Source organism: Megalobrama amblycephala, linkage group LG23 (genome assembly GCF_018812025.1).
Source record: "Megalobrama amblycephala isolate DHTTF-2021 linkage group LG23, ASM1881202v1, whole genome shotgun sequence".
Taxonomy (NCBI): domain Eukaryota; kingdom Metazoa; phylum Chordata; class Actinopteri; order Cypriniformes; family Xenocyprididae; genus Megalobrama; species Megalobrama amblycephala.
The window spans coordinates 7078664-7105428 of record NC_063066.1 but is presented as its reverse complement, the minus strand read 5'-3'; the positions used below and the strand labels follow the sequence as shown (position 1 = coordinate 7105428).

At 35.9% G+C, this 26765-nt stretch overlaps 1 protein-coding gene across 10 annotated transcripts in view; it reads right to left on the bottom strand.

Annotated features, from left to right (window-relative positions):
* mid2 (midline 2) overlaps positions 1 to 26765 on the bottom strand; it is a 163397-nt gene that overhangs the window by 13655 nt on the left and 122977 nt on the right. For all 10 annotated transcript variants that reach the window (XM_048176766.1, XM_048176764.1, XM_048176770.1 and 7 more), the window contains 5 exons: positions 19070 to 19177; positions 13869 to 14017; positions 11876 to 12003; positions 11563 to 11706; positions 2594 to 2755 (listed from right to left, as the gene is read on the bottom strand). In XM_048176766.1, the coding sequence (XP_048032723.1) occupies positions 2594 to 2755; positions 11563 to 11706; positions 11876 to 12003; positions 13869 to 14017; positions 19070 to 19177 (691 nt within the window). The remainder of the gene's footprint in view (positions 1 to 2593; positions 2756 to 11562; positions 11707 to 11875; positions 12004 to 13868; positions 14018 to 19069; positions 19178 to 26765) is intronic.

Genomic DNA, 26765 nt, shown 5'->3' with positions numbered 1-26765 from the left:
CCTCTGAAGAACAGGCGAATCTCAACATAACACAGACTGTTACGTAACAGTCGGGATCATTAATATGTACGTCCCCAATATTTGCATATGCCAGCCCATGTTCAAGGCATAGGGGGCAGGGGGGGCAGGTAGCGCGCGATTTAAAGGGGCCGCAGCCTGAATCGGTGCATAGTTAACGATGCCCCAAAATAGGCAGTTAAAAAAATTAATTACAAAAAATCTATGGGGTATTTTGAGCTGAAACTTCACAGACACATTCAGGGGACACCTTAGACTTATAATACATCTTGTAAAAACTGGTTCTAGGGCACATTTAAAGCTGCAAACAGCGATGAAAGGGCACTCGCACCCGGGCCACCACCACCCGGTGGCCTTAGGAAAACTGTGAATAGTGGGTGACATGCAAAGTTTCATGAGTTTTCGAGCATATTTAGGCCCTCAAAAATGCGATTCATTTCGGAGAAGAATAATAATTGACTGAGCAATTACAATAGGGTCCTCACACCATCAGTGCTCGGGCCCTAATTAAATTTTTTTTTAATTGTAAGAATATTTCACAATACTGTTCTACTGTATTTTTGATCAAACAAACGCCACCTTGGAAAGTATAAGAGACTTCTTTCTTTTGAATATATTATATTATATTATATTATAATTTTATATTATGTTATCGACACAAAACTGTTGAATGGTAGTTCTAAGTAAGTTGTACTTAATAATGAGCAATTGTGTGCCAAGTTAGGAAACAGGTGATCATAAAATAACATCCAATTTTAGTTTAGATGATCCTATGATCCTATGCATTATGGGAAAAAAAACGTTCTCTCTTGGAAACACAAAAACAACAAAAACATTTGAAAGGGCTCAGATTTTGAGTTTAAATATCAGTTAACTGTAGAGCAACATATATAAGCTTTCCTACATTTTCATAGGACAGGCTTTCACAGCACAATACAGACACTGGAGCTTTGTGTGTGTCTGGGGGAAAATGACATTTAATGGCACCGCTGTCTAAAAACAGCATTATTACAGTAACAAAAAAGACCTGTGGGTGGTGAGTGATGGAAAAAAACCGAGAGATACTGCTGCAGTATTCTCACAGAAGCTTGAGGAACCATGAGAAAGGAGCGGGCCGAGAGGAAGAAACAGACAATGGAAATGAGCGAGAGAGGAATGTTTGCCGTTTCCTCCACAGATTCCTGTATTTCTCTCTCCAACTCCTCCACAAGGCTGCTGGGAGACTCTGATGCAATAACCCATTTGAATGCTGTCACCTGGTGCCCTGTATCTTGATTGAGTTCTTTGCTGTGAGAAGGCTGGATAACGTCTGACAGCTTATGTGAGGGACCTGGGCTTTCCCAGAGCTCTCTCTCTTTCTCACACAGCGGTTTGACACCAAACCAACTGATGGTTTCCATTATTTGCATGCTCGGGTGCCTGTCGCAGATGGAACACCGATAAAGGTATTGAGCGGTTGAGTATGACAGAGCTGCTGCATTTACACTGATGTGCAACCATCATATCTACTAGGACTCTGGATAGAAGACCTAACAGGCACTGACTGTTGTGTTTGGCCTGATTTATCACTCAAATAATCTGCAGATAATTTGAGATTATTTGTGTCAGTCCATAACCACCAATATCCTGTTAGGGGAGGGTTCAGAGGGCATATTATCCATTTACAAATATTTAGCAAATCTTGAGTACATATTGTGTAATAAATGCTCATTCTAGGAATATATATAGAGTAGGGGTGTAACGATACATCGTTATATCAAGATATCCCAGCATAAAAATATGGAGATATGTATTGGTGATGTAAACGATATGAATTGTGATATAGTTAATTTTATCCAAGGCTCAGCTTACAGTATTTATAAGGTATAATTCACCCAAAAACGTAATTTCTGTCATCATGTACTCACCCTAATGTTGTTTCAAACCTATATGATTTTCGTTCAACTTCCAAACACAAATAAAGATATTTTTGTGAAACCTGAAAGATTTGTTCGTCCATGTAAACACAATGGCTTTATATGATGAAGATATTTACAACGAAGCAATTTTCGCTCTTGCAAACTATTGCAACCCAAACTTTCCAACTTGTAGATTTAAAATAAAGACTGAAAGAGATATCAGAAGCTTGATGGTGGTGATGCTGAAGTCATGTGATTGTGTAATCTGTTTGCCTCACTTTATCTTTTTACTTCTGCTGACTGTATTTAGGCTTCAAAATTGTGTTATGTTCATTTCTGCAGATTATCATGATAAACAAAACATGTAAAAATCATAAACTTCTGTTAGTCACAGAGCTCATTTTCTATAATAATCCAAAAGCCAATGGAAAATGGCTTTTTGTCAAGGGAATCAAGGTGATGATAACTTCTGAGTGGCCTACAAAAATACGCCAAGCCTGCAGCGCTATATATTTCTGATTAAATGTTATATATTTCAGAGTAAATATTGCATAAAATAAATGTTCATTTTGGGAATATATAAAAATCATACTACTTTCTAGATATCGACATCAGCTATTGAAATGCATGAAGTTTATCGATCCTTGCTTTGCACAGCTCACGAGGACTGGACTTACTGTTGGTTTTGAGGCGAGCAGGTTCACTGTTTCTGCTGCCTGCCTGGTTGATAGCCTTGACGAAAAAGATGTAACGAGTGCCGCTCTGTAGGCCGTGGACTGTGTAGTGATTCTGCTTGATATTGGGCACAATCATCCAGCTATCTACAGAGTTATACAGACCTGCAAGACAAGAGAAAGAGCATAACATTAAGGACAGATGTCAGGCACTTTTTCAATTGCTCTTAGTCAGGACTGTGCCAACATAAAAGAGCTGTGCAATTACCACGTGCATATAAATGTTTGAACACACTGAGATTCTAAAAAGGGAATGGTACATATGAAGTTCATTATTCAAGGCATGTCTATTACTGTTTGATGTGAAAACACATATAGCACACATTCGGAGAGATACTCAGGATGTTTGCCTCAGGCAAACAGAGATGCCCCCTAAGCTAGTTTCTCATGGAGAACCATTTGCCCAGAATGCCCTTAGGAAACATCAAGACTTCCATTAAAACCACTGGCACTGCCACTCAAGGTGTGCCAAATGTAAGGCAGACAAATATCGACAAGTGCTTCATAATACTGGAACTTTAGTTGACCAACAGATCAATTATGCAGACAACTCCTTTCATATTCTGACTATATTCTCAATACAGCAATGTGTATTATATATATATATCATTTTTTTTGTCCAAAGGCCATAACTAGATCTCTTTTATAAATATATTTAATTATATTTTGCCACATACACATACAGAAAGATTTTAAAGATTTTAAAGTGTCAAAAGGTCAATCGGTTTAACTGTCCAAAGGCCAGTACAGCCATTTCATTTGTGATTAAAATATCTAAAAATGTAATAAATGTATATATTTTTTATTCTGGCATGATTTTATAACATCATATATCAACAGTGCAAAATGGTATTAAGATTATGTGTAGAAGCTGTTGCTTTGTTATTAGAAAGAATGTCCGGAAAAATGAATTTCATTGATGTCATTCGGAGTAACCAATATAAAGAGACCATTTTGGATCAAGTCAATATCATGTGACATCATTTAGACACCTGCAAAGGACCACATGATCGTGAAGCAATGTAACTAACTCTCTTTTAAATGTTTGAAAAATGTATGTTTTCATGCGCATGTCCCGAAACATCAGGTCATTTGGTACAACCGCTATAAACCATGGAAAATGTTGTAAAATTTTAAAACCTTGTAGTGAATATAAAATTGTTTGATTGTCCTTTAGCTAGATACCAGCCTATTAACATTGTTTGAAAATATCATCATTCAGTATAACCAAAAATGTCAGTAAAACTGAAATTTTGGTTAAAACGAATGACTTTTTTGGTGACAAATTTTATTGTAAAAAATAAGTGTTAATTGATTATAAAAACCACATAATCTCATTGTTAACACTTAATAAAACTTCAAAATTAATTATATGTCCATTATGTTTTTTAATACTTTTAAAAAAAATTTTTGTCAATGACCCATATATGTGTGTGAGAGTGAGTGTGTGTGTGTGTGTCCTGTGCTAGCAAAATGAGTTGGAATGTGCATGGGCTAATTTCGAGCTACAGGCAAAACAAGTGCAAAATGTCAATCTTGATCGAAATTGAGGTTTACACAAAAATTAGTTCATTAAGCCCTCGTCTAGCGATCCCAATGCTCCAAAAAGCAATTAAACATCTAAAAGTATCTTTATTTTCTGAGAGGAGAACCTTTCCTTTGACCATGAAAAATGCTGTTTTTCTCTGCTCGCTTCTGGATGACTGGCGCTTCCCCTCAGCACAAGTTTGGTATCGTTTTAAATCCAACTTTGTGAATATTCATAGCGAATTATCGATGGTATGAGTCTAAAACAATGAAATGTGATTTTTAAATTCATGCTGATGCAAACAAAATGATCTTACTCGCACTGACTGACATCCCACACACAGATAAAAAAAATAATAATAAAAATCTGTCAATAATGTGTATAGAAATAAATCTAATAAAAATCCATATTGAACAGCTTTCAGCCGGCACAAAATGTCCCTTTTGCAAAGACATTTACTGCATCATTCTGCCGAATGGAAACCACATGTCTAAAGAATTGTTGCCTGCTTATAAATGAAATCTCACACTATATCTAAGTATCTGTAAGTAAATGATCACTGGACAAAAAAGAAAGGGACACATGTAAAGTATTAACCATTTGCTTCCACCATCTGCATGTGTCTAATATTTTTTCATGAGCAAAAAAGTCATTTGATCCACGTCCATAACAAAAAGGAGTTTGATGTTGTTGTTTGATAAATTGAATTAGAATAGTACGCTACAATATGCTGCTTACATTGTAAATTCTCTGCTGTTGCTTGACATTCAGAGAGAGAGAGACTTCAAAGAGGGGCAGATGAAGGTATGTGTCACTGGCAGTGTGAATAGGGATCCTAGACTGTGTATAAGTGAGTGTGTGTGCGTGTGTGTGTTGGTAGATGAAAGGGAGCCAAAACACAAGACTGGAACAGGGCTGCTCCCAATACTGTCCGCAAATCTAAACTAGCCTTTGATGCTTTTATTGTGCGTGTGTGTTTCCAGGACTGTCCAAGATGTCATCTATGCCAATAGGACACATTATAAGAAGAATTAATCGTGGTAAGTATGTGCATGTGATATGATTCCACATGAACACATTTTCCTACAGCTGTAAAAAACATACAGTCACATTCACTGCAATAATGTCCCACTTCTCATTGGTGGCCACTGTGGACAGTGTCTTAATTTCACATTCACATACTTGGGCAGCTCTCCAAAGCCCAGCTTATGAATATCTTAAGGTACAAAGACCTAGGCTTTGGCAGTAACCGCTGACAAATAATAACACCCTAAAAAGCAACAGAAACCCTGCAGCACAATCCACCATCTTACCGTGGCGAACGACATCATGCAAACATAATATGACACTTAATCAATGCCTGGCTGACCAGTCCTGTGATTATCTGTGCTTTGAAATTCACTTCAGTTATAGGATGAGAAATATCCACCACCAAGGCTGAGGATAAATCATAGAAGCAGGGTAGGAATATTGTGAGAATAATGCAGAAGTGAGCATCAACCAGAAAGCTGCATTCAACTTTAAGCATTATATTTAAGATACATCTTCAAGAGTAGATTTACAACCTTACTAGATCATAAACAATGTGAAAACAGCTGAATGTCACTCCAAAATCTGACAGGGAAGATTCAGTGACATATAAAACCATTGCACAAGTGGTCTAAATTCTCCTGAAGATGCAGTACTGGACCAACAAATTGTAAGGAAGCTAAATAAATTGATAAATTAATTGATAAATTGATAATAAATTGACCTCAAATAAGCAAACAAAATGTTTCTTATTAATATTTATGCTTAGAATATCCTTTTTATAGGTCTTTTTCTTACATGTCAGAGCTGATTGCAGTTTCTTCATCAAACCAATTCATATGAGCTCCACAATCAACAATACTTACCTGTGAGAATGAATAAACATATCTGACAGCTAAAGGTCACCAGCTGTCTGCAGAGGCACTAAACACATAACCAGACCAGAATACAATATAATGAAATATGAAATATGTGCAATCTAGAAGATACACTCTAAAAAATGCTGGGTTAAAAACAACCCAAGTTGGGTTGAAAATGGACAAACCCAGCAATTGGGTTGTTTTAACCCAGCGGTAGGGTTAAATGTTTGCCCAACCTGCTGGGTAGTTTTATTTAACTCAACTATTGTTTAAAAATGACTGTATTGCTTAATTAAAATTAACCCAAAGTATGTTGGAAATGAACATTTATTAATGTTCAATGAATAATTATTAAACAATAAAAATGTATTAAATTGCTTATTAATAAATTTATATTAATAAACTATTAAACTATTAAATGTATATTAATCAAATATTAAAGCTTATTAATAAACATTCACCTTTTGTCTATTATTGTTGCCTCTAATTGCATCTGGTTTTTAATTTCCCAACTATTTTGGGTTCATTTTAAGCTAGCCATATAGCAATTTTTAAACAATAGTTGGTTTAAATAAAACTACCCAGCAGGTTGGGCAAACATTTAACCCAACCGCTGGGTTAAAACAACCCAATCGCTGGGTTTGTCCATTTTCAACCCAACTTGGGTTGTTTTTAACCCAGCATTTTTTAGAGTGTATAGATAAACAGATAAAAATAAACATAAAAGTAAGTACAAATGTAGATAAAAGATCAGGACTGAACGAAATTGTTTTGGTGATCATTGACATCAATTGTATAGACAATATATACACTCTAAAAAAATGCTGGATCAAAAAGAACCCAAATTGGGTTAAAAATGGAAAAACCCAGCCATTGGCTTGTTTTAACCCAGCGAATGGGTTGTTCTAATGCAGCAGTTGGGTTAAATGTTTACCCAACCTGCAGGTAGTTTCATTTAACTCAACTATTTTTTAAAAATGACTGTATTGCTTGCTTAAAATGAACCCAAAGTATGCTGGAAATTAACATTTGTATTAATATGTTTAATAAATGAACATTTATTGATAAGTTTAATGAATAATAATTAAACATTAAATTGCTTATTAATAAATGTTCATCTTTTGATTATTAATGTTGCCTCTAGTAATTATGTGTCTGATTTTTAATTTCCAACCTATTTTGGGTTCATTTTAAGCCAGCCATGTAGTCATTTTTAAACAATAGTTGGGTTCAATAAAACTGCCGTTGGGCAAACATTTAACCCAACCGCTGGGTTTGTCCATCTTCAACCCAACTTGGGTTAATTTCTGACTTACTGATATTACATACACACTGTAAAAAATAGAATACTATTTTAGTTCTACTTCAAAATGTCATGTTTATTTCAATGTTACTTGCTGTTTCTTTGTAATTTCTTGCTGTTTGTAATTGCTGTTTCTTTTGTGAAATTTACTGTGAATTTTTTTCAAAGTAAATCCTACCGATTGTTTTTTTTTTTTCAGTGTAGTAGCTGACTACTAGTACAAGCTCTCTTACTGTCAACACACTCTCACTGATTTCTGCGTGGGTTTGTCTACTGTAGATTTGTTGGGTTTTTCAAGGTTGCACAGCACATTGAGCTAGTGTTTTGTGAGGACATGCATAATGAAATAAACAAGACTTTTAAAACAGACAAACAGAATCAGATGACCATAATATTTGTTCGTTTGTTACACTGGTTTGACCTCATTGCTGTTTGCAACAACTGTCAGCTTTACAGTTGTTCGACCACATGTTTGCCGGCCCTAGTAACATCCACGTCTCTCTCGTTTTCTATAAACTACCCATGAGTCACGACACACATCCCTGAGCTAGAGGTGTGCACGTCAGATTAGGTGATGTGGCCCATTTCCTCCGCAAGGACAGCGGCATTTGCATACTGTTTGCTGCAGGTTAGCATGCCAGTCCAGCGGCTTGTATCACTATCAATCAATGTCACAATGAGAGCGGAGCAAAGAGCATTAGCTCATGTCAGATCTAATCAGGGCTGATGCCAGGCCAGTGCCCTCACTTTCACAGGGCTGACGATAAAGTCCGCAGACAAACCTGAGCTACTTTTTCAACAGTACCTCAAATGACTCCCTTCCCAAATGACAAGGCAAAGGAGCTTTCCTGCTTATAAAGGAATCGTTCACCCAAAAATGAAAATTTTGTCATTACTTACTCACCCTCAAGTGGTTCCAAATCTGTACAATAAATGATACCATTTAAATGTTCCCCCCTTTTTGCATGTATTTTAAAGGTGCCCAAGAATGCTTTTTCACAAGATGTATTATAAGTCTAAGGTGTCCCCTGAATGTGTCTGTGAAGTTTCAGCTCAAAATACCCCATACATTTTTTTAAATTAATTTTTTTAACTGCCTATTTTGGGGCATCATTAACTATGCACTGATTTTTTCAGCGCGCCGCCCCTTTAATTTGTGTGCTCCCGGCCACACGAGCTCTCGATTATATTACAGCACATTTACAAAGTTCACACAGCTAATATAACCCTCAAATGGATCTTTACAAGATGTTCGTCATGCATGCTGTATGCATGCTTTGAATTATGTGAGTAAAGTATTTATTTGGATGTTTACATTTGATTCTGAATGAATTTGAGGCTGTGCTCCGTGGCTAACGGCTAATGCTACACTGTTGGAGAGATTTATAAAGAATGAAGTTGTGTTTATGAATTATACAGACTGCAAGTGTTTAAAAATGAAAATAGCGACGGCTCTTTTCTCCGTGAATTCAGTAAGAAACGATGGTAACTTTAACCACATTTAACAGTACATTAGCAACATGCTAACGAAACATTTAGAAAGACAATTTACAAATATCATTAAAAATATCATGTTATCATGGATCATGTCAGTTATTATTACTCCATCTGCCATTTTCGCTGTTGTTCTTGCTTACCTAGTCTGTTGATTCACCTGTGCAGATCCAGACGTTACTGGCTGCCCTTGTCTAATGCCTTTCATAATGTTGGGAACATGGGCTGGCATATGCAAATATTGGGGCGTACACCCCGACTGTTACGTCTTTTAAACAAATGAGATTTACATAAGAAAGAGAAAGCAATGGAGTTTGAAACTCAATGTATGTCTTTTCCATGTACTGAACTCTTGTTATTCAACTATGCCGAGGTAAATTCAAATTTTGAATCTAGGGCACTTTTAAAATGTAATTAGGGGTTCAAACCCTATTGTAATTGTTCTAACGCTCTAACTCCTGAACCATTAGGCGTAGACTCAAATGTCTTATATAGTTCTCTCGACTGGACAAAATTCGCAATTCAATTTTTTTTGAAAAACCTACTTTTGCTAACTAGTCCTAGGTTTTTGGCCCGACTGGAACCAAACCAGTGCAACGAGATTCTCCGCAGTCTGATTAGCAATAATTATAAAAATAATTTGACATTTCGATTCACGGTCCCTAAGGGCCACCAAAACAGGTGGAGCCACATTTACTAAAATGGCTATGACCCGTGAACGGAATGACATATTTTCACAAATCTTGGCACACCTATGTAAGAGCTCATTCTGTGGTTGCGTGAAAAAGGACGCCACGACTGGCCACTAGGTGCTGCTATAACAGGAAAAAAACATGAAAATGGCTATAACTATTTCACTGTTAGTCCGATTGACTTGAAAATTGGCATGCAGTGTCTTTGTCTGAGGTACCATGATTGTCTATAAGCACATTGATGAATCTCAAAAAACATCTCAGCCATCAGCCAATGAAATCTGAGCAGCTATCAGACAAGGTTAACGGAGGCCGATTGGAACGAAACTTGCTGGGACTGATTGACTCACAGCCCTAGAGGCCTGTAAGAAATTCAAAATAAATCGGCCACCGGGGGGCGCTTTTGCATTTTTCATGTGTGTAAAGGTCCACGACATTCGTAACATGTGGTAGAACTCCTTATTCAACCTTGATAACTGTTAAAAATCTTTAAAAACTATATAATTTCTATGGTAAATTGCCTGTCTTTGCTGTAAATGGTGTTTTCCATCTATGATCATCTCGGTTACAGGCTTGCTAATTAAAACATAATATATTTTTAACCATGTGCTTATAGGGCTTAAAACGCTTGAACCCCGATAATTTTGTTCCTGTGATGGTAAAGCTGAATTTTCAGCATCATTACTCCAGTCTTCAGTGTCACATGATCCTTCAGAAATCATTCTAATATGCTGATTTGATATATTTTCTTTCCTACTATGGAAGTCAATGGGTGCCACCAACTGTTTGGTTCCCCTCATTCTTTAAAATATCTTCTTTTGTGTTCAACAGAAGAAAGAAACTCATCCAGATTTGGAACCACCTGAGGGTGAGTAAGTGATGTTAAGTAAGGTGAACTATCCCTTTAAGTCTATTTTACAGCTAATCTATTCTATTAGCTTGAGTTTTGGCTGATTCATATGAATTCTGGCCACGTTTAATTGATCACGAAAGGTTAGCTTTCCAGTCCTGGCAGCTGTGCAATTACACATATTGGACTTGAGTGCACTGCAGGGCAAATGTATAGATTTTTACATAGCACATGACTGTTATTTTGTATGTCAAAGGAACGCTACTGGCATACATACTGCCGGATCACAATAAATGATTGTTATAAAAAAGACCCTGCATGTTATCCAGCCTGAGCCCTTGAATATTATGCTTTTACTGATGGATTGCAAAATGTAATATACTTTTGCTAAAGGGAACATAAAACAGGCCATCAATTTTACTGGCCTTCACATATGATAAACAATAATAATAATAATAATAAACAATATACAAACATTATTCTATTAAAAATGGCTTGGAACTACATGTGATTGAACCTCCTCACAGAAGGAAATCCATCTACAGCTGATAGATCTTCTCTGGGGGCCGGAGTATGTTTTGAAGCCACTTTCTTTGACTTGGCCAACGGCTGAGGAAATGCATCAGCAAAGGCTCACATTTCTTCTCATGGGAGTGAAGCATGCGCATCTAAGAAATGCAGCATTTAGGCATCCGCATTCAAAGATGCAATGCTGTAAAAAGGTCTGGGAAGAAAGCATTCCTCTCAATTTCTGCGTCTGTTTGTTTGTATCCTCTAAGGAGCCTGCGGTTGAAATGAATATACTGTGTTACTGAAGCGGGCAGAATGGAAACTGAGGAGCAGGTTTGCGAGTGAGAGAGGAAAATGCTGTCTCTTCATTGTCCGAGATCAAGCAATTAAGCAACTCTTTTACTACACAGATACGTAAAAGCAAGACTTAGTACTTTTATTTGAGAGTGCATTGAAAGATATAGGGATATATCTAGAGATTTATAATAAAAGTTATAAAATGTTCCTATTCAGCCTATGTAAAGTAACGTTTATGTCACTAGATGCTTTAATGTAAAGGTTGTGTACAGCAGCAAAACCAGTTAATGAGGGATTCATGGTAGAACAGTGAGATACTGTGCTGTTTAAGGCATGTATTTAGACTCACTGATGAAGTTGGTCTGGCCAGTGTAGATGGTGTACTGAAGCTCATAGGAGGTGACGCTGAATTCATCTTCAGAAGTCCAGTGCACTGTAATGGTGTCATGAGAGGCCGTGCAGAGCTCTTCACGTATAGAGGGAGGGTTGGGTGCTGGAAAAGAAGGCAATCGTCAAGACAGGGTGTATTGATTTGGATCTGCAAAAAGGATAGCTGATGTAATTCTTGACCTATCCTAGATACACCATGTATTCATTAACTTTGCATTACATAGACAGAAAACACTCGTGGAAGGTGGTTTCAGATTTCTCACTGATTTTACCTGTCAAGTAATCCAGTCCTTCCAGGATTTTCTTTTCTCTGGAGAAATCAAGGGCAAAATTGTCAAAGGCCTCGTTCAGATTGACGTCCGGGATGAGGACCTGGGAGGAGGCGGTGGCCATGGCAACTCTGCGTGGAAAGAGAGGAACTGGAAATTAATTTATAAATGTTTCTATTTACAACAGTCTATTTACAGGCTATAAGGCTGGATGTGACGGAAATTATAAACAGCATCTGGCAGCACTCAAAAGCAAAGAAATGTGTGTGGCAATTTCAAATAATACAGAAGACAGTGCAGTCAGTAGGAATGCCATTATACCAGAATTTCAGAAGTCTCTTCTGCTCATCAAGCCTGCGTTTATTTGCTCAAAAATACATAAAAATAGTAATATTGTGAAATATTATTACCATTTAAAATAAAGTTTTTTTTTATTTGAATATACTTTAAAATATAATTTATTTCTGTGATGCAAAGCTGCATTTTAATCAGCCATTACTCCAGTCTCCAGTGTCACATGATCCTTCAGAAATCATTCTAATATGCTGATTTGTTATCAATGTTGGAAACAGTTGTGCTGCTTAATATTTTTTTTTTGGAACCTGTGATACTTTTTTCAGGATTCTTTGATGAATAAAAAGTTAAAAAGAACAGCATTTATTTAAAATAGAAATCTTTTCTAATAGTATAAATATTTACTATCACTTTTTATCATTTTAACACATCCTTGCTGAATAAAAGTACACTCTAAAAAATGCTGGGTTAAAAACAACCCAAGTTGGGTTGAAAATGGACAAACCCAGCAATTGGGTTGTTTTAACCCAGCGGTAGGGTTAAATGTTTGCCCAACCTGCTGGGTAGTTTTATTTAACTCAACTATTGTTTAAAAATTACTGTATTGCTTAATTAAAATTAACCCAAAGTATGTTGGAAATGAACATTTATTAATGTTCAATGAATAATTATTAAACAATAAACATTTATTAAATTGCTTATTAATAAATTTATATTAATAAACTATTAAACTATTAAACTTATATTAATAAAATATTAAAGCTTATTAATAAACATTCACCTTTTGTCTATTATTGTTGCCTCTAATTGCATCTGGTTTTTAATTTCCCAACTATTTTGGGTTCATTTTAAGCTAGCCATATAGCAATTTTTAACTAATAGTTGGTTTAAATAAAACTACCCAGCAGGTTGGGCAAACATTTAACCCAACAACCCAATCGCTGGGTTTGTCCATTTTCAACCCAACTTGGGTTGTTTTTAACCCAGCATTTTTTAGAGTGTATTAATTTCTTTAAAAAAAATAAAAATAAAAATAAATATTGACTCCAAACTTTTGAACGGTAGTGTATAATGTTACAAAAAATTTGCTGTTCTTTTTAACTTTTATTCATAAAAGAATCCTGAAAAAAAGTATCACAGGTTATAAAAAAAAAATATTAAGCAGGAAAACTGTTTCCAACATTGATAATAAATCAGCATATTAGAATGATTTCTTTAGGATCATGTGACACTTAAGACTGGAGTAATGGCTGATGAAAATTCAGCTTTGCATCACAGAAATAAATTATATTTTAAAGTACATTAAAGTAGAAAGCCATTATTTTAAATTGTAATAATAATTCACAATATTACTGTTGTTTCTGTATTTTGGATCAAATAAATGCAGGCTTGATGAGCAGAAGAGACTTCTTTCAAAAACATTAAAAATAGTATATTAAATAGTAAAATAGTAAATATATTCAATATATTCAAACGCATGAGATCACAAAGTCTTTCTCCACACCTGAAGCTGCACAAATACTGTTAAATATTGAGTCCTGCAGGCATACTTTGAATTATTTTGAATATAAGCCACAAGCAACAGAACGGAAAGGAGGGGGCGGCACCAGGAAATGTGCAGAGTAGCTGAAAGTTGCCTTCACGCTGGCAGGGGTAAGAAGTGCTGGCAGAGACCGTGACAGTGTTACGTGTGCGGTCTCACCTCTCAGCCACATTCCTGGCCGTCTGGAGGAAGCGGGCGTGGTCGTTCTCCTTCAGGCTGTGCTCAGCCTGTGTGATGAGGGCACTCGAGCGCTCCAGACACTGTCTGCAGTTCGCAATCTGCTGAGCCAACTTCCTCAGCTTCATCACCTACACCCACACACACGCACATTAGAATCTATTCACATTGTTATATGAGAGATAAATGTATGGAGCTAAGCTATTGATAATACAAATGTTTATGTTCAAAAACTCATTACTGCCCCTTGGCTCATCATCACAGCTAAATGATTCCTTTGCTTTTTGTCTAATTACAGCAGAGAAACAATAAAGTGATGGATTCTAATTCTTTAATTCTTAAAAAAACACTATTAACAAACTCGTATAAATGCTGAATTAGCACTGTTAAAGACTAAAAGGAAAATCTAATGCATATTTCATGCTGTATTGGATGTCTGTAAAAAATTTGTGAGCCAAATCAATTACACAAAGTCTCAGAGATGTTATCAAGAAAAGAGCATGGCCAAATTCAGACAGCTGTGCAAAGAATCTCATTTAATGTTGAAATGGCTTTAAATGTTTAAAATGTCTGGCTGGATAGCTTTTCAGATTCCCCCTGTACATCTTGTATAAAACTCATCTTTCTGCACGAATATAGAATTTAACTGATGTGAGGTCACATGTGAGCTTATTTCAGCTACTTACAAGGACTTTAAAAGCGTATCCAATTGGAATTTACTAATATTAAATTCACTGTGTTGACTGAGTTTTCCATTTTAACTCAAAGATGGCGCCAGATAGTGTGTTGGCTTGCCGTCGCTCTGCGTTTAGGATGTCTGTACTTTGTTTGTTTGTTTTACTTTAATGTTTGATAAATCGCTTATGGACATTTTTAAAAAAGGACTTGAAGACCTACTTATTTTTATCAAGCTTTTGGAGTTTGATTAAGTCGGAGAACTGTGAGTAACTGATGGCATGATTTTCTTGGTGTTATGTTTGGTTGTTATTTTATGTTTGTATCAATTTTATAGTTATCTACTATTTATGGACAGCATTTTGGTCCATTTTAATGGTTTTGAAAGTGCTTTATAAATAAAAATTGAGTTGAAGTGTTTTGAAGTGGTTTGTTTTCACTGATCCAGATTTACTGTATCATAAAGTTATAGTACCATTAAAAAGTTTGGGTTGGTAAGATTGTTTTTGGAAAAAAAAGTGTCTTGAATTTGAAATCAGTGCTGGCTTGGTGCTTAGGAAAATATTTATTATTATTTGAACGTAAACAAAGAGTTTACTACATATGACAACGGTTCAAATTGTTGAATAAAGTCATTATTTTTGTTTTGTTTTTGTGCACAAAAAGTATTCTCTTCGCTTCATAACATTAAGGTTGAACCACTGTAGTCACGTTGACTATACTACCTTTCTGGACGTCAAAAGGTGCAATGACGTTGCTGCCTATGTGTGGATCAGACACCCTCTGATTTCATCAAAAATATCTTAATTCATGTTCTGAAGATGAACGAAGGTATTACGGGTGTGGAACGACATGAGGGTGAGTAATTAATAACAGAAATTTCATTTTTGGATGAACTAACCCTTTAAATATGAAACATATTGAGTTGAATTAACAGAAAAAATACAAGAATTTCCAGCAATCTATATATATATATATATATATATATATATATATATATATATATATATATATATATATATATTTGCCATAATATAAAATACTCATAGCATGAAATAAGATTTTGCTCATACCGCCCACACTACCTGACCATAGATTCACTATGAATTAGCTTTACTTCACATAACCGCATGTTTCATGTGCGTATACATTTTTTTTCTTTTGCAAGGGAATGAGAGACATTAGCTATGCTTCCTCAATAAACCAGTTAAATCGGTTAAGCAGGATCTAGCCTATGCCACAGTGTAATTCAATAGAGGAATGGGACGTTTGACAGGAAGGAATCATTGGAAGCATTCAGATAAATCAAGAAACAAGGAGAGAAAATAACGATGCTCTGCGCCGCAGTGGATTGCATTAGATCAAATCCGAATCTGACCCCATTTCTTAAAGACAGCTCCAAATGATTTGCTTTGATCAGATGGTTCACAGCCAAAAACTTTTGGAATTTCTGGACGGCATTAAAGAAATTGGACTGCATCAGAAAAATAAATAGAAAATCATTCAAAAACAAACCAGGCTGAACAGCCAAAGCCTCAGATCAAATCTTACAGACACTTTGCATCTGGGTTTATGATTCCAAAAGCCTCCTTAATACTAGAGATAGAGGCACTTTGTGCTGGAGCTGCATTACTGATGTTTGCAAAAGGCCAGACATAATCTCATGTTGCAGGCTGTGCATGTCAACTCGGGGCTGGCGCGCGAGAGTACATCACTGAAGGCCTTACGTAGACACTTCTGATAGAGATTACTACATTTGTCCGGGACTCTCACATCACATTACCTAAAAAAAGAGAACCACAGGCCTGTCTCGCGGCTCAAATCCCCACTTGATAAGAGTGTGAGTACAGGCTGTCAAGTTAAAGTGCCTGTGCACTGCCTGCTCACTGTCAAACACAAAACACAAAACACAATGCACACAGATGAACTGGAGCACAAAATCTGACTCTTCAGTTCTGCGGAACTGAATGATTTGAACTCCATTTCTGCATGTGCTGTGAGTTACGCATTATTTTCACATGCGCAATATTTCCAACATTTTTGTGGGTAGATGATTACAATGAGACAATGATTTGTAATGAGACGAGTTTGTAAATAAAAGCTCAACTGCAGTTTTCCGCCAAAATAAAAGCTCAAGGGTTTATCTTATGACAAGCGAAGAAATTAGGACAAATGCATTGTAATGTTTCTACTGTAGTGTGAAGCAAAATAATATGCATATATATATATATATATATATATATATATATATACACTGCTCAAAAAAAATTAAAGGAACACTTTATAATCTGAGAATAGCATCAAGTCCAAAGAAATTTCAGCAAAATGGACTAGCCTGCTGCATCATTTTTTTCACTTTGATTTTCAGGGTGTCTTTGAATTCAGTCCTCTGTAGGTTGATCATTTTCATTTCCTTCAAACAATGTGGCATCCTTTCCTTCCTAACACACTTCCCAGTCCAGATCAGTATAGATGATATGCATGATATTTTTCCCCACTGAGATGTGATGTGTTTTCAAAGTGTTCCTTTAATTTTTTGGAGCAGTGTATATATATATATATATATATATATATATATATATATATATATATATATATACATACATACATTTACATTACATATATACATTTCTTATTATTATAAATGTTGGAAACAGTAATATTTTTGTGAAAATCTTGTCCAACATCTTTAATCAATTTAATGTGTCTAGCTGAATAAAATTATTAATATTAATTAAAATAAAATAAAATAATTTAAAATAACTAAATTTAAATATATATTAAACTTTGGTTTATTTTATTGTTATTGCCTTGTTCATGTCCTTAAGAGCTTGCATTTTGGTTAAAAACACCCCTTATCCACAATAAAATCCCTATTACGTACTCAGGGCCCTATTTTAACGATCTAAGCTCATGGTCTGAAGCGCATGGCACACTTGGGGCATGTCCGAATCCACTTTTGCTAGTTTAATGACGGAAAAAAATGGTCGGTGCGCCGGGCACATGGTCCAAAAGGGTTGTACCTAATCTCTTAATGAGCCATGGGTGCAACGTGCAATAAACCAATCAGAGTCTCATCTCCCATTCCCTCCCAAGCCAGTTGTTCTTGGACCATAGCAGATTCGCTATTTACAAGGTGGAATTTGCAAGCGTAAAATATAGTTTTTAATATTTAAAAATGTTTGTGTGCTGCTGCGCATCCTTGTGTGTGTAACACGCAGAGTGTACGCACGTTGTGCACCTGCCTATAGGTGCATATTACTAACACTCCCTTTAAATAACAAAAAAGTTGCTTCAAAATAGCAACATGCCTGAACACACCTTAGTTTAGGCTATAAGTGCAATGCAAAACTAGAAACCCCCCTTTACTTCATAATTAATGCAAATTAACATTTCATTGTTTACATTTATTTTAATTTAGGCCTTTGTAAAGTAAAAAGAATCTTTAGTTTAGCATTAGTTATATTGGTGAGTGTCTATTCTTTAGTGTCCCAGAGGAGAACAGTGTGCTGGCCTGCTGTTTATGTTTTCACTGGTGAAGATTATCGAGGCCCGGTTTCTGTTACACAAGGGAAGCTTCTTAAGTGAAGCCACATGGCCAGAGTCCGCTTCAACCAGCCAAGCTTCCTGTCATAACTTCAACAATCCTGTTCAAGAAGTATCTTTACACTTCACTGCAATCTCACTCAATGGCCACCTAACTTTGGCCTCTGACAAGATCTCTACAGCCCTACCACATTATTACTCATCTGCACCAGCTTAACCTCAACATACGCTCAGAAGAGATTAAAAGGGGGAGCTTTTAATTCACACAGGGAAAGTATGCTGTGATTTTCCCGGGTTTTTCTCCATCTTGTCATCAGGCGACACATCACCCATCTCTCTGAAAAGCGTAGGGTCCAACAGAGCCTGACAGTCTCTCTCTTTCTATAACAGGGGGAGTGACACGTTCTGAAAGATCTGTTAGAAATGCCAGCTCTGTTTTTGTGCGCCATGTGACATATTGTCGAGAATCAAATTCAAGTAGGTTTCTCTAAGTGAGTGAAGGCTTGAGCTCTGAAAATCTGTTTGACATACACATCTGCCATGTGTATGTCTTAAAGGAAACATTCACCAAAAAAATCAAGTCTGCCATTATTATTTACTAACTCTTGTGTTATTCCAAACCTGAAGGACTTTTGTTCTTAGAACATAGTTTGGAGGAATGTTTCAACTGTTTTTGTCCATATAATGAAAGGGTACAAAACAACACTGACATTCATTATATGGACAAAAAACACTGAAACATTTTTCAAAATATCTTCTTTTATGACATGAAGGTGATTCAATTATGAAATTTCCATTTTTAGGTGAAAATGAAAGAAGCTAAAAAGTTAACTTCCACCTTGATATTTATAAACTGAAAAGCTTCCTAAATATGACCCAAGTGTGAGATACAAGTCTGACTTAAAATTACAATTCTGGCCGCCCTAATCTGTCTCGGTTGTGCAAATAGAGAGAAACGGTACCTTGGATTCTTTGATCTTGACAGCAATGACCTGTTTCCTCTGGCGAATTATCTCCACCAATTCATCACACTCCTCCACCAGCTTGGCTTCATGCATGGCTGTGTTCACCTGCAGATAAGAGCAAAGAGTTTCATAAAGAAGTACAATGGCACTTAATCAGTCTACTGGGATAACTAAGTTTCCCCAGACTCTCTGCTTCAGTGTATGCAAAACGTCCCGTCTGGAGTGATGCCGACCATGTCATTACGGAAAGGAGACATTCCAGACCGTACTTCAATTCCTTCCTCAGATCACCCCTGTAATTAAACAAGGTAGTGATATTCCATCAAAGATTCCTGTACTGCTCTCTTAAGATCCTGCTTTTTCACGCTACTACCCGATCCATGCACAAACAATTAATTCACACCATTCTTTATTACTGTCAAGGCTTCGATCCCATTTCAAAAGCAGAGAAGCCAAGGAGAGCACAAACCCAACATTTAATTGGATTTTTAGCAAAGTAACTTTGGCTGTCAAACAGTATCTACTAGCACGGAAGAAACCCGTTCAATACCGGACAAACCCCAGAGATTAATGGTTTTAAGAGGTGTCTATAAAATTAAGAGCGAGTGCAGATGTCTTTAAAGGATTAGAAAACTACCCCATGATTTACTCACCCTCAAGCAATCCTAGGTGTATTTCTGACGAATACAATCGGAGTTATATTAATAGTCACCCTGATGCTTCTAAGTTTTATAATGGCAGTGAACGGAAACCACCTGTTTGAAACTCAATTACAGAGTACGTTTATGATGGATGGATGCACTTTTTTGAGTTTCAAACAGGTGGTTTCCGTTCACTGCCATTATAAAGCTTAGAAGCATCAGGGTGACTATTGATATAACTCCAACTGTGTTCATCAGAAAGAAGAAAGTCATATACACCTAGAATGGCTTGAGGGTGAGTTATTTTCATTTTAAAGTCAACTAATCCTTTAGTGTGGTCTATGATTGATTTCAATGCAGTCAATAAATTCATCAAACATAAGCATCATTATAGTCAGTAAAATGCTAACTTTATTTCAAAATGCCCAAATATGGTGCCAATTTAACACTTTTGTTAACCCAATCGGTCAACAATGAAAAAGTGTCATTTCGCACAAAGTTGAGCATTTATTATCTTTTTAATGATTCGCATTTGCCGATCCCATAATGCCTGGAGCAATTCTACTGCTCAGCTATGCCAGATAATAGATTAAAAAATAAGCCAGAGGACAGCAACCTTCTCTCCCTATCCGCCACCATCTCAGAGCGCTCTGCATCAGTGGACGAGTGCAGTGATGGATGTCTCCTGCTGTTGATGTGTTCCTTATCAGACCTCTTAGCACATCGTCCTTCCACTGGGGATTAAATACACCCCCATAGCTTTTCTAGGGAATATAAAGGAGTCTTCTGAGGTTGGTAGGGATGTGATGTGTGACCCCACTTTACTGTGGCGCCCGCACCCTAACAGCCTGACTCGCCTTGCACTTTGGCAGATTCATGCTGACACCATGAAAGTGTAGTGCTGAGCACAGATGCTTTGTCTACGCATTTAGACAGTCCTGGACTGGATTAATGTTTACTGGACACTTGGGAAAAACTCTGCGTCATTGTGGATTGGGATCCTGTACCAAAAAAACCTGGTGATTTAGTCTGCAATTCCTTATAAACACTGTTCCGTATTCAACTTAGGAATGCCTCTCGCCGTTCAAAACAAATACGCTACATCCTACACCTTCCGCATTCAACTTACAAAACATTTTTCATAAGTTGAACACGGAAAGTGGTCTGGCGGAAGGTAGTTACTTTTACTTTATAACGTGTTAAATATGAATATTTTTCTTACACAAACGCATTGCTTCTCTTCAGAAGGCCTTTATTAACCCCCTGGAGCCATGTGGAGTACAATTATGTTGGATGGATGCTGAGTCTTTAAGGAAGTTTAACATGGATTTTGCTTAAAAACCTAACATGTTGAAAACTGTAATTGTTAAGATAAAAAAGGTCCCGATAGACCAAGCTAGAGCATTCAAAACTACATTGCATTAAAGTAAATGCTATGTAAATTAAGCTTTGAATACCCTATCTTGCTCCATCGGGACCATTTTGCAAATTAACATAGTGCCTTTGTGACATTTTGCAATGTAGGCAATATAATAAAGTAGACTTGCATATCCTGAAGGAAGACCAGTGCTTGAAATGATGAAAACATATTGAAGTAATAATGAAGTAATATGAAAGCTTGAAAAATTATACATCAAAATATAGACGAAGAAAGGGAAATATGGTGAGATGTGAAGTAAAACACAATATTGAGGATTAAAAAAAGTAAGAAAGAAGACATCATTTAGAACACAAATATTACAATGATGTCATCTTATTATGAAGATTAAACATTCTAACAGTGTCAATTCAATATGACAAAAATATAGATACAAATACATAAAATTAGATACAATTATTTACACAAACACACACACACACACCGTATTACTGTATATACAAATACAGTACAGTCCAAAAGTTTGGAACCACTAAGATTTTTAATGTTTTTAAAAGAAGTTTCGTCTGCTCACCAAGGCTACATTTATTTAATTAAAAATACAGTAAAAAAACAGTAATATTGTGAAATATTATTACAATTTAAAATAACTGTGTTCTATTTAAATATATTTGACAAAGTAATTTATTCCTGTGATGCAAAGCTGAATTTTCAGCATCGTTACTCAAGTCTTCAGTGTCACATGATCCTTCAGAAATCATTCTAATATGCTGATTTGCTGCTCAATAAACATTTATGATTATTTTCAATGTTGAAAACAGTTGTGTACTTTTTTTGTCAGGATTCCTTGAGGAATAGAAAGTTCAAAAGAACAGCATTTATCTGAAATACAAAGCTTCTGTAGCATTATACACTACCGTTCAAAAGTTTGGGGTCAGTAAGAATTTTTATTTTTATTTTTTTGAATAGAAATGAAAGAAATGAATACTTTTATTCAGCAAGGATGCATTAAATCAATCAAAAGTGGCAGTAAAGACATTTATAATGTTACAAAAGATTAGATTTCAGATAAACACTGTTCTTTTGAACTTTCTATTCGTCAAATAATCCTGAAAAAAAATATTGTACACAAATATTTTGTACAATTGTACACATTAAATGTTTCTTGAGCAGCAGATCAGCATATTAGAATGATTTCTGAAGGATCATGTGACACTGAAGACTGGAGTAATGATGCTGAAAATTCAGCTTTGCCATCACAGGAATAAATTACTTTGTGAAATATATTCAAATAGAAAACAGTTATTTTAAATTGTAATAATATTTCACAATATTACTGTTTTTTTACTGTATTTTTAATTAAATAAATGTAGCCTTGGTGAGCAGACGAAACTTCTTTTAAAAACATTAAAAATCTTAGTGGTTCCAAACTTTTGGACTGTACTGTACATAAAAAAAATATATAATATAAATATAAAAAGCAAAAAAATAACAAATTTAAAAAGCAAAAAACAAACAAAAAAACCCATCCAGAATATTTGAGCTATTTTAGCAATATCTATATCCATATGCAAGTGCTATACTACAAAAAATAAAAAAATAAATTCCAAGAGTAAAATCACTACTTTTAGTCTTGTTATCCAGTAAAAATATCTCAGGATTCTTATACCATGATAAATTGACTTGAGAAGCAATAAGAAGACAATAGCAAAAAAAGACAAAATAAGTTACTGATTAAGAAAACTATTTTCGCTGTATTTAATTCCACAAGCACAGGTTGTGGGGGGAAAAACCGTGCACATTTAACCGAAAAAGACTCAAGAATGCCTGCACATATCTGAGCAAGTTATTTTCGGATTAAGCCCAGATAGTGTGCACTGCATGTAATGACTGCGGCAAGACTCATTATTGACTAGGCTCATCAGTTCCTGACCTTTATCTCTTCATATTGCCACATCTTTAATCTGCTAATCCACAGGGCGGGAAAGACACTGGCCGCTATAAAAAGGTCGTTAATGAGCTCCAGCGGTTCACTTTAGGTACATAAACAACCTAAGTGCTGTTGAACAGATGCCACTGAGCAGAGGTCTGGTTTTTTTTTGTTTTTTGTGGCAGCTCTGATTACTGTGTATCTTTCCCATATGCTGACAGATGGGGCAGGTCTGAGTGCTCTAAGTGCACGGCTGTACAAGGCGCTCCTATGGGGCCTGTCTCATCACTGGAGAGTCCAAGTGGCCCTGTTAAAAATGGATGAGGGAGAGGCATATGCATCACAGTGTGGCGGCCCTCACCACATTGCTGCACACATGTCCACTCGGTGGAACAGCAACTAAACAAAGCGTCCCTTTGCACCGCAGGGCTAATAACCCACAGTGGCCCAGAGAGAGCACCTGGAATGTCAAACAAGGTAGTGATGGAGTTCAGGCTTCAAATCACCAAAGCTAAAATGGAAATTCCCAGCTGAAAGTGCAAAGTTCCCCAGACACCTTCAGTCCCCTGACAGAATCACTCATGAGTTATTTATACACAGACTCTCCTAGGACATTTCCCAAGACACTTTTGTTTAATGGAATCCATAGATGCTATGTTTCATATAGCGCTTACAAAGAGCCCTGTAAACATCTCTGCAGATGTTCCTCTGATACCGCACGGATGCCGAAGGGTCTATTTGATGTGCGTTTTCATCTGGATAACGTCATTTGTAGAGAGTTTGCATGCAATACGTTGCATTTGTTCATTGTCGAATGTTAGTTGAACTATATTCAAGCAGCTGTTTCTGTGTGAATCTGAGATTTTTCAGATGTTAGCAGATGTGACCCTTAAAATAGTGATGCGTTCCAGATGATGCACTTATTGACCGACATCTTGGGTCATACCCAGCTATATACTATAGGGGAAAGAGAATATTACAGATTCAAAGTAATGATGTGTGTTCAATAGTTTTATAACATCTCATTGTTCTCAATGTGTTTGAATGACACATGAACGACTAAAAACTGAATATGCAGCTTAACTTGAATGATCCACATCATAAACCAAACTAACAGCTTACTGCCTGTCACATATGGGCTGTCCTGTGAAAATGATTGACAGGCAGAAACCACCTAAAATCTTTTTAGTTAGCTAAATTGGGTAATAGGGGCATTTTTTTAATTATTACATAAATAAATAAATAATTTATAGCACATTCACATTCTATTAACAGCATATGCGGCATAATGTTAATGACCATGGAAGAGAATTATGATTTTTATGCAGTTTGGCCACAGTAATGCACTTACACTGTAAAAAAAGAATTGTTGGTTTAACTTAAAAAAGTATGTTACCTGGTTGCCTTAAAATTTTGAGTTCATTGAAATTAAAAATTTGAGTTAATACAATGAAGGTGATTGGTTTAATCAACAGAAACTCAAAATATTATGTTATCTGAACCACATTAATTATCTAAGTTGGTTTGACAAAAGAAAAAAATGTTGCGATAACAAATAAAGTAGACTTGCATATCCTGAAGGAAGACCAGTGCTTGAAATGATGAAAACATATTGAAGTAATAATGAAGTAATATGAAAGCTTGAAAGATTATACATCAAAATATAGATAAAGAAAAGGAACGTAACAAAGCCTCGTTTACTGAAATTACATGACTTTGGCAGTTTGATACATGCTCCGAACAACTGATTCGAAACAAAAGATTCGTAAAGCTTCAAAGCTTCATTAAATCACCCATCACTAGATATTGTTGAATAAAGTTGTTAATTTTTTTTTTTTTTTTTTTTTGTGCACAAAAAGTATTCTCGTCACTTCATAACATTAAGGTTGAACCACTGTAGTCACATTGAACTGTTTTAAATATGTCTTTAGTAGCTTTTTGGACATTTGAAAGTGTTAATTAACTTGCTGTCAATGGAGGCCTCACTGAGCCATCAGATTTCATCAAAAATATCTTAATTTGTGTTCTGAAGATGAACGAAGGTCTTACGGGTGTGGAACGACACGAGGGTGAGTAATTAATGACAGAATTTTCATTTTTGGGTGAACTAACCCAACCACTGGGTTAAAACAATGCAATTGCTGAATTTGTCCATATTCAACCCAACTTGGGTTGTTTTTAACCCAGCATTTTTTATAGTGATGACATTCTTCTCCTGGAACACAAAAGACGACATTTTGAAGAATGTTTCAAATGTCCATTTAATGAAAGTCAACGGGATCAAAAAACAAAAAACAATTTTACCTCACTGACTTCCTTTGCAAGAACATTAAAAACAATAAAACATCGATTTTTTCTAGTTTCTGTTGAGTTTCACTGAAGAAAAAAAGTCATAAAGGTTTGGAACGACGGTGAGTAAATGATGACAGAATTTTCATTTTAATCAGAAATATGATACTTGTATTTTTTATTGACTACATAATGCAGTTACAAATCATTTAATAAAAATATTCATAATTTTAATTGTAAAGGTGTTTAAATGGTCCTTTTTAATGTGCCAACAGAACTGAACTGAATATACTTTGCACTTTATCATGACTACTGAAAAGCACTTTAACTGGATGCTTGAAAATAAAACTCTAGATATTGCATTTTGATGCACATTTTCTGTTTATGCCAGTTCATTTATACATACAGCACAATGGAAGAACCAAGTTCACAGCTGAAGGATTTTGGGTCAGACCTTTGGCATTTAATCTCCAAGACATTTAATTTGCGGTGTCCCTGAAATCTGCCTTAACATTATCACACCTCATTCATTTGATCCTCAATAATTTACTGTGCCATTCAAATAAACATGACATAGCGGACCTGGCCTTCAAGAGACACCAGATGATTGACAAGCTGTTCAATGAATATTCTTACAACAGTCAGTCCTGAATAATTGACCTAGATTTGAATAATTAATTAGAAAATCACACGGAACGCAGTTAAACCTTTTTTTTGGACGGTGTTAAATAAACCTTGAGGATGTTCACCTCTATAATATATGTAGCTGGGGATTTTTTCCAGAAAGCTGTTTTTAAATGCTTCAAATTGTACACCCTCTTCCACACTAACTCACTCAGCTGAGGTGTGAGCAACATTCTTTGTGTGCTCAAAGCAGCACAGTTTTTTTATGTGTGGTTCAGCTCAGGTTAGAGACGTGCAATGCATGCAGTCCCCCCGGGGTTCAACAAGACTGATTCAGCTAATGAAGTAACAATGCCTTGTCACCTGCTTTCTTTTCTCAAACAGCAAGGACAACCATCCTGACAGAGTCATTAAAAAGGACTCTCACATTTGAATATCCCTTGTGCCTGATTGTCTTAGTGCTGATCTTGAGTCATATTCGGAGTTAGAACAACTTGTTCTCCAAATATGTTCAAGGTGACATCAAGCGGAGGCCTAAATATATCCCTGGTGCCTTGTTTGTCTTGTCTTTAATAAGCTCTGATTCAAAGATAAAGGGTACTAAATGACTTTCAAAAGGACTGTTTATCATGTGTGCTAATGTGTATGCATAAATGCATAAATACCACATCACTACCAAACGACAGCTGCGAATATAGACTTTCTGCGCCAGAGAAACAAGCGAGCAGCCATCTTTACAATTTTGTATTTGAACTTCCATTTTTGCGGTAGCTCTGTATATTTCTATGGCATCGCTTTCGAGAAGTAATCAGCTGGTGAAATTGATTTACT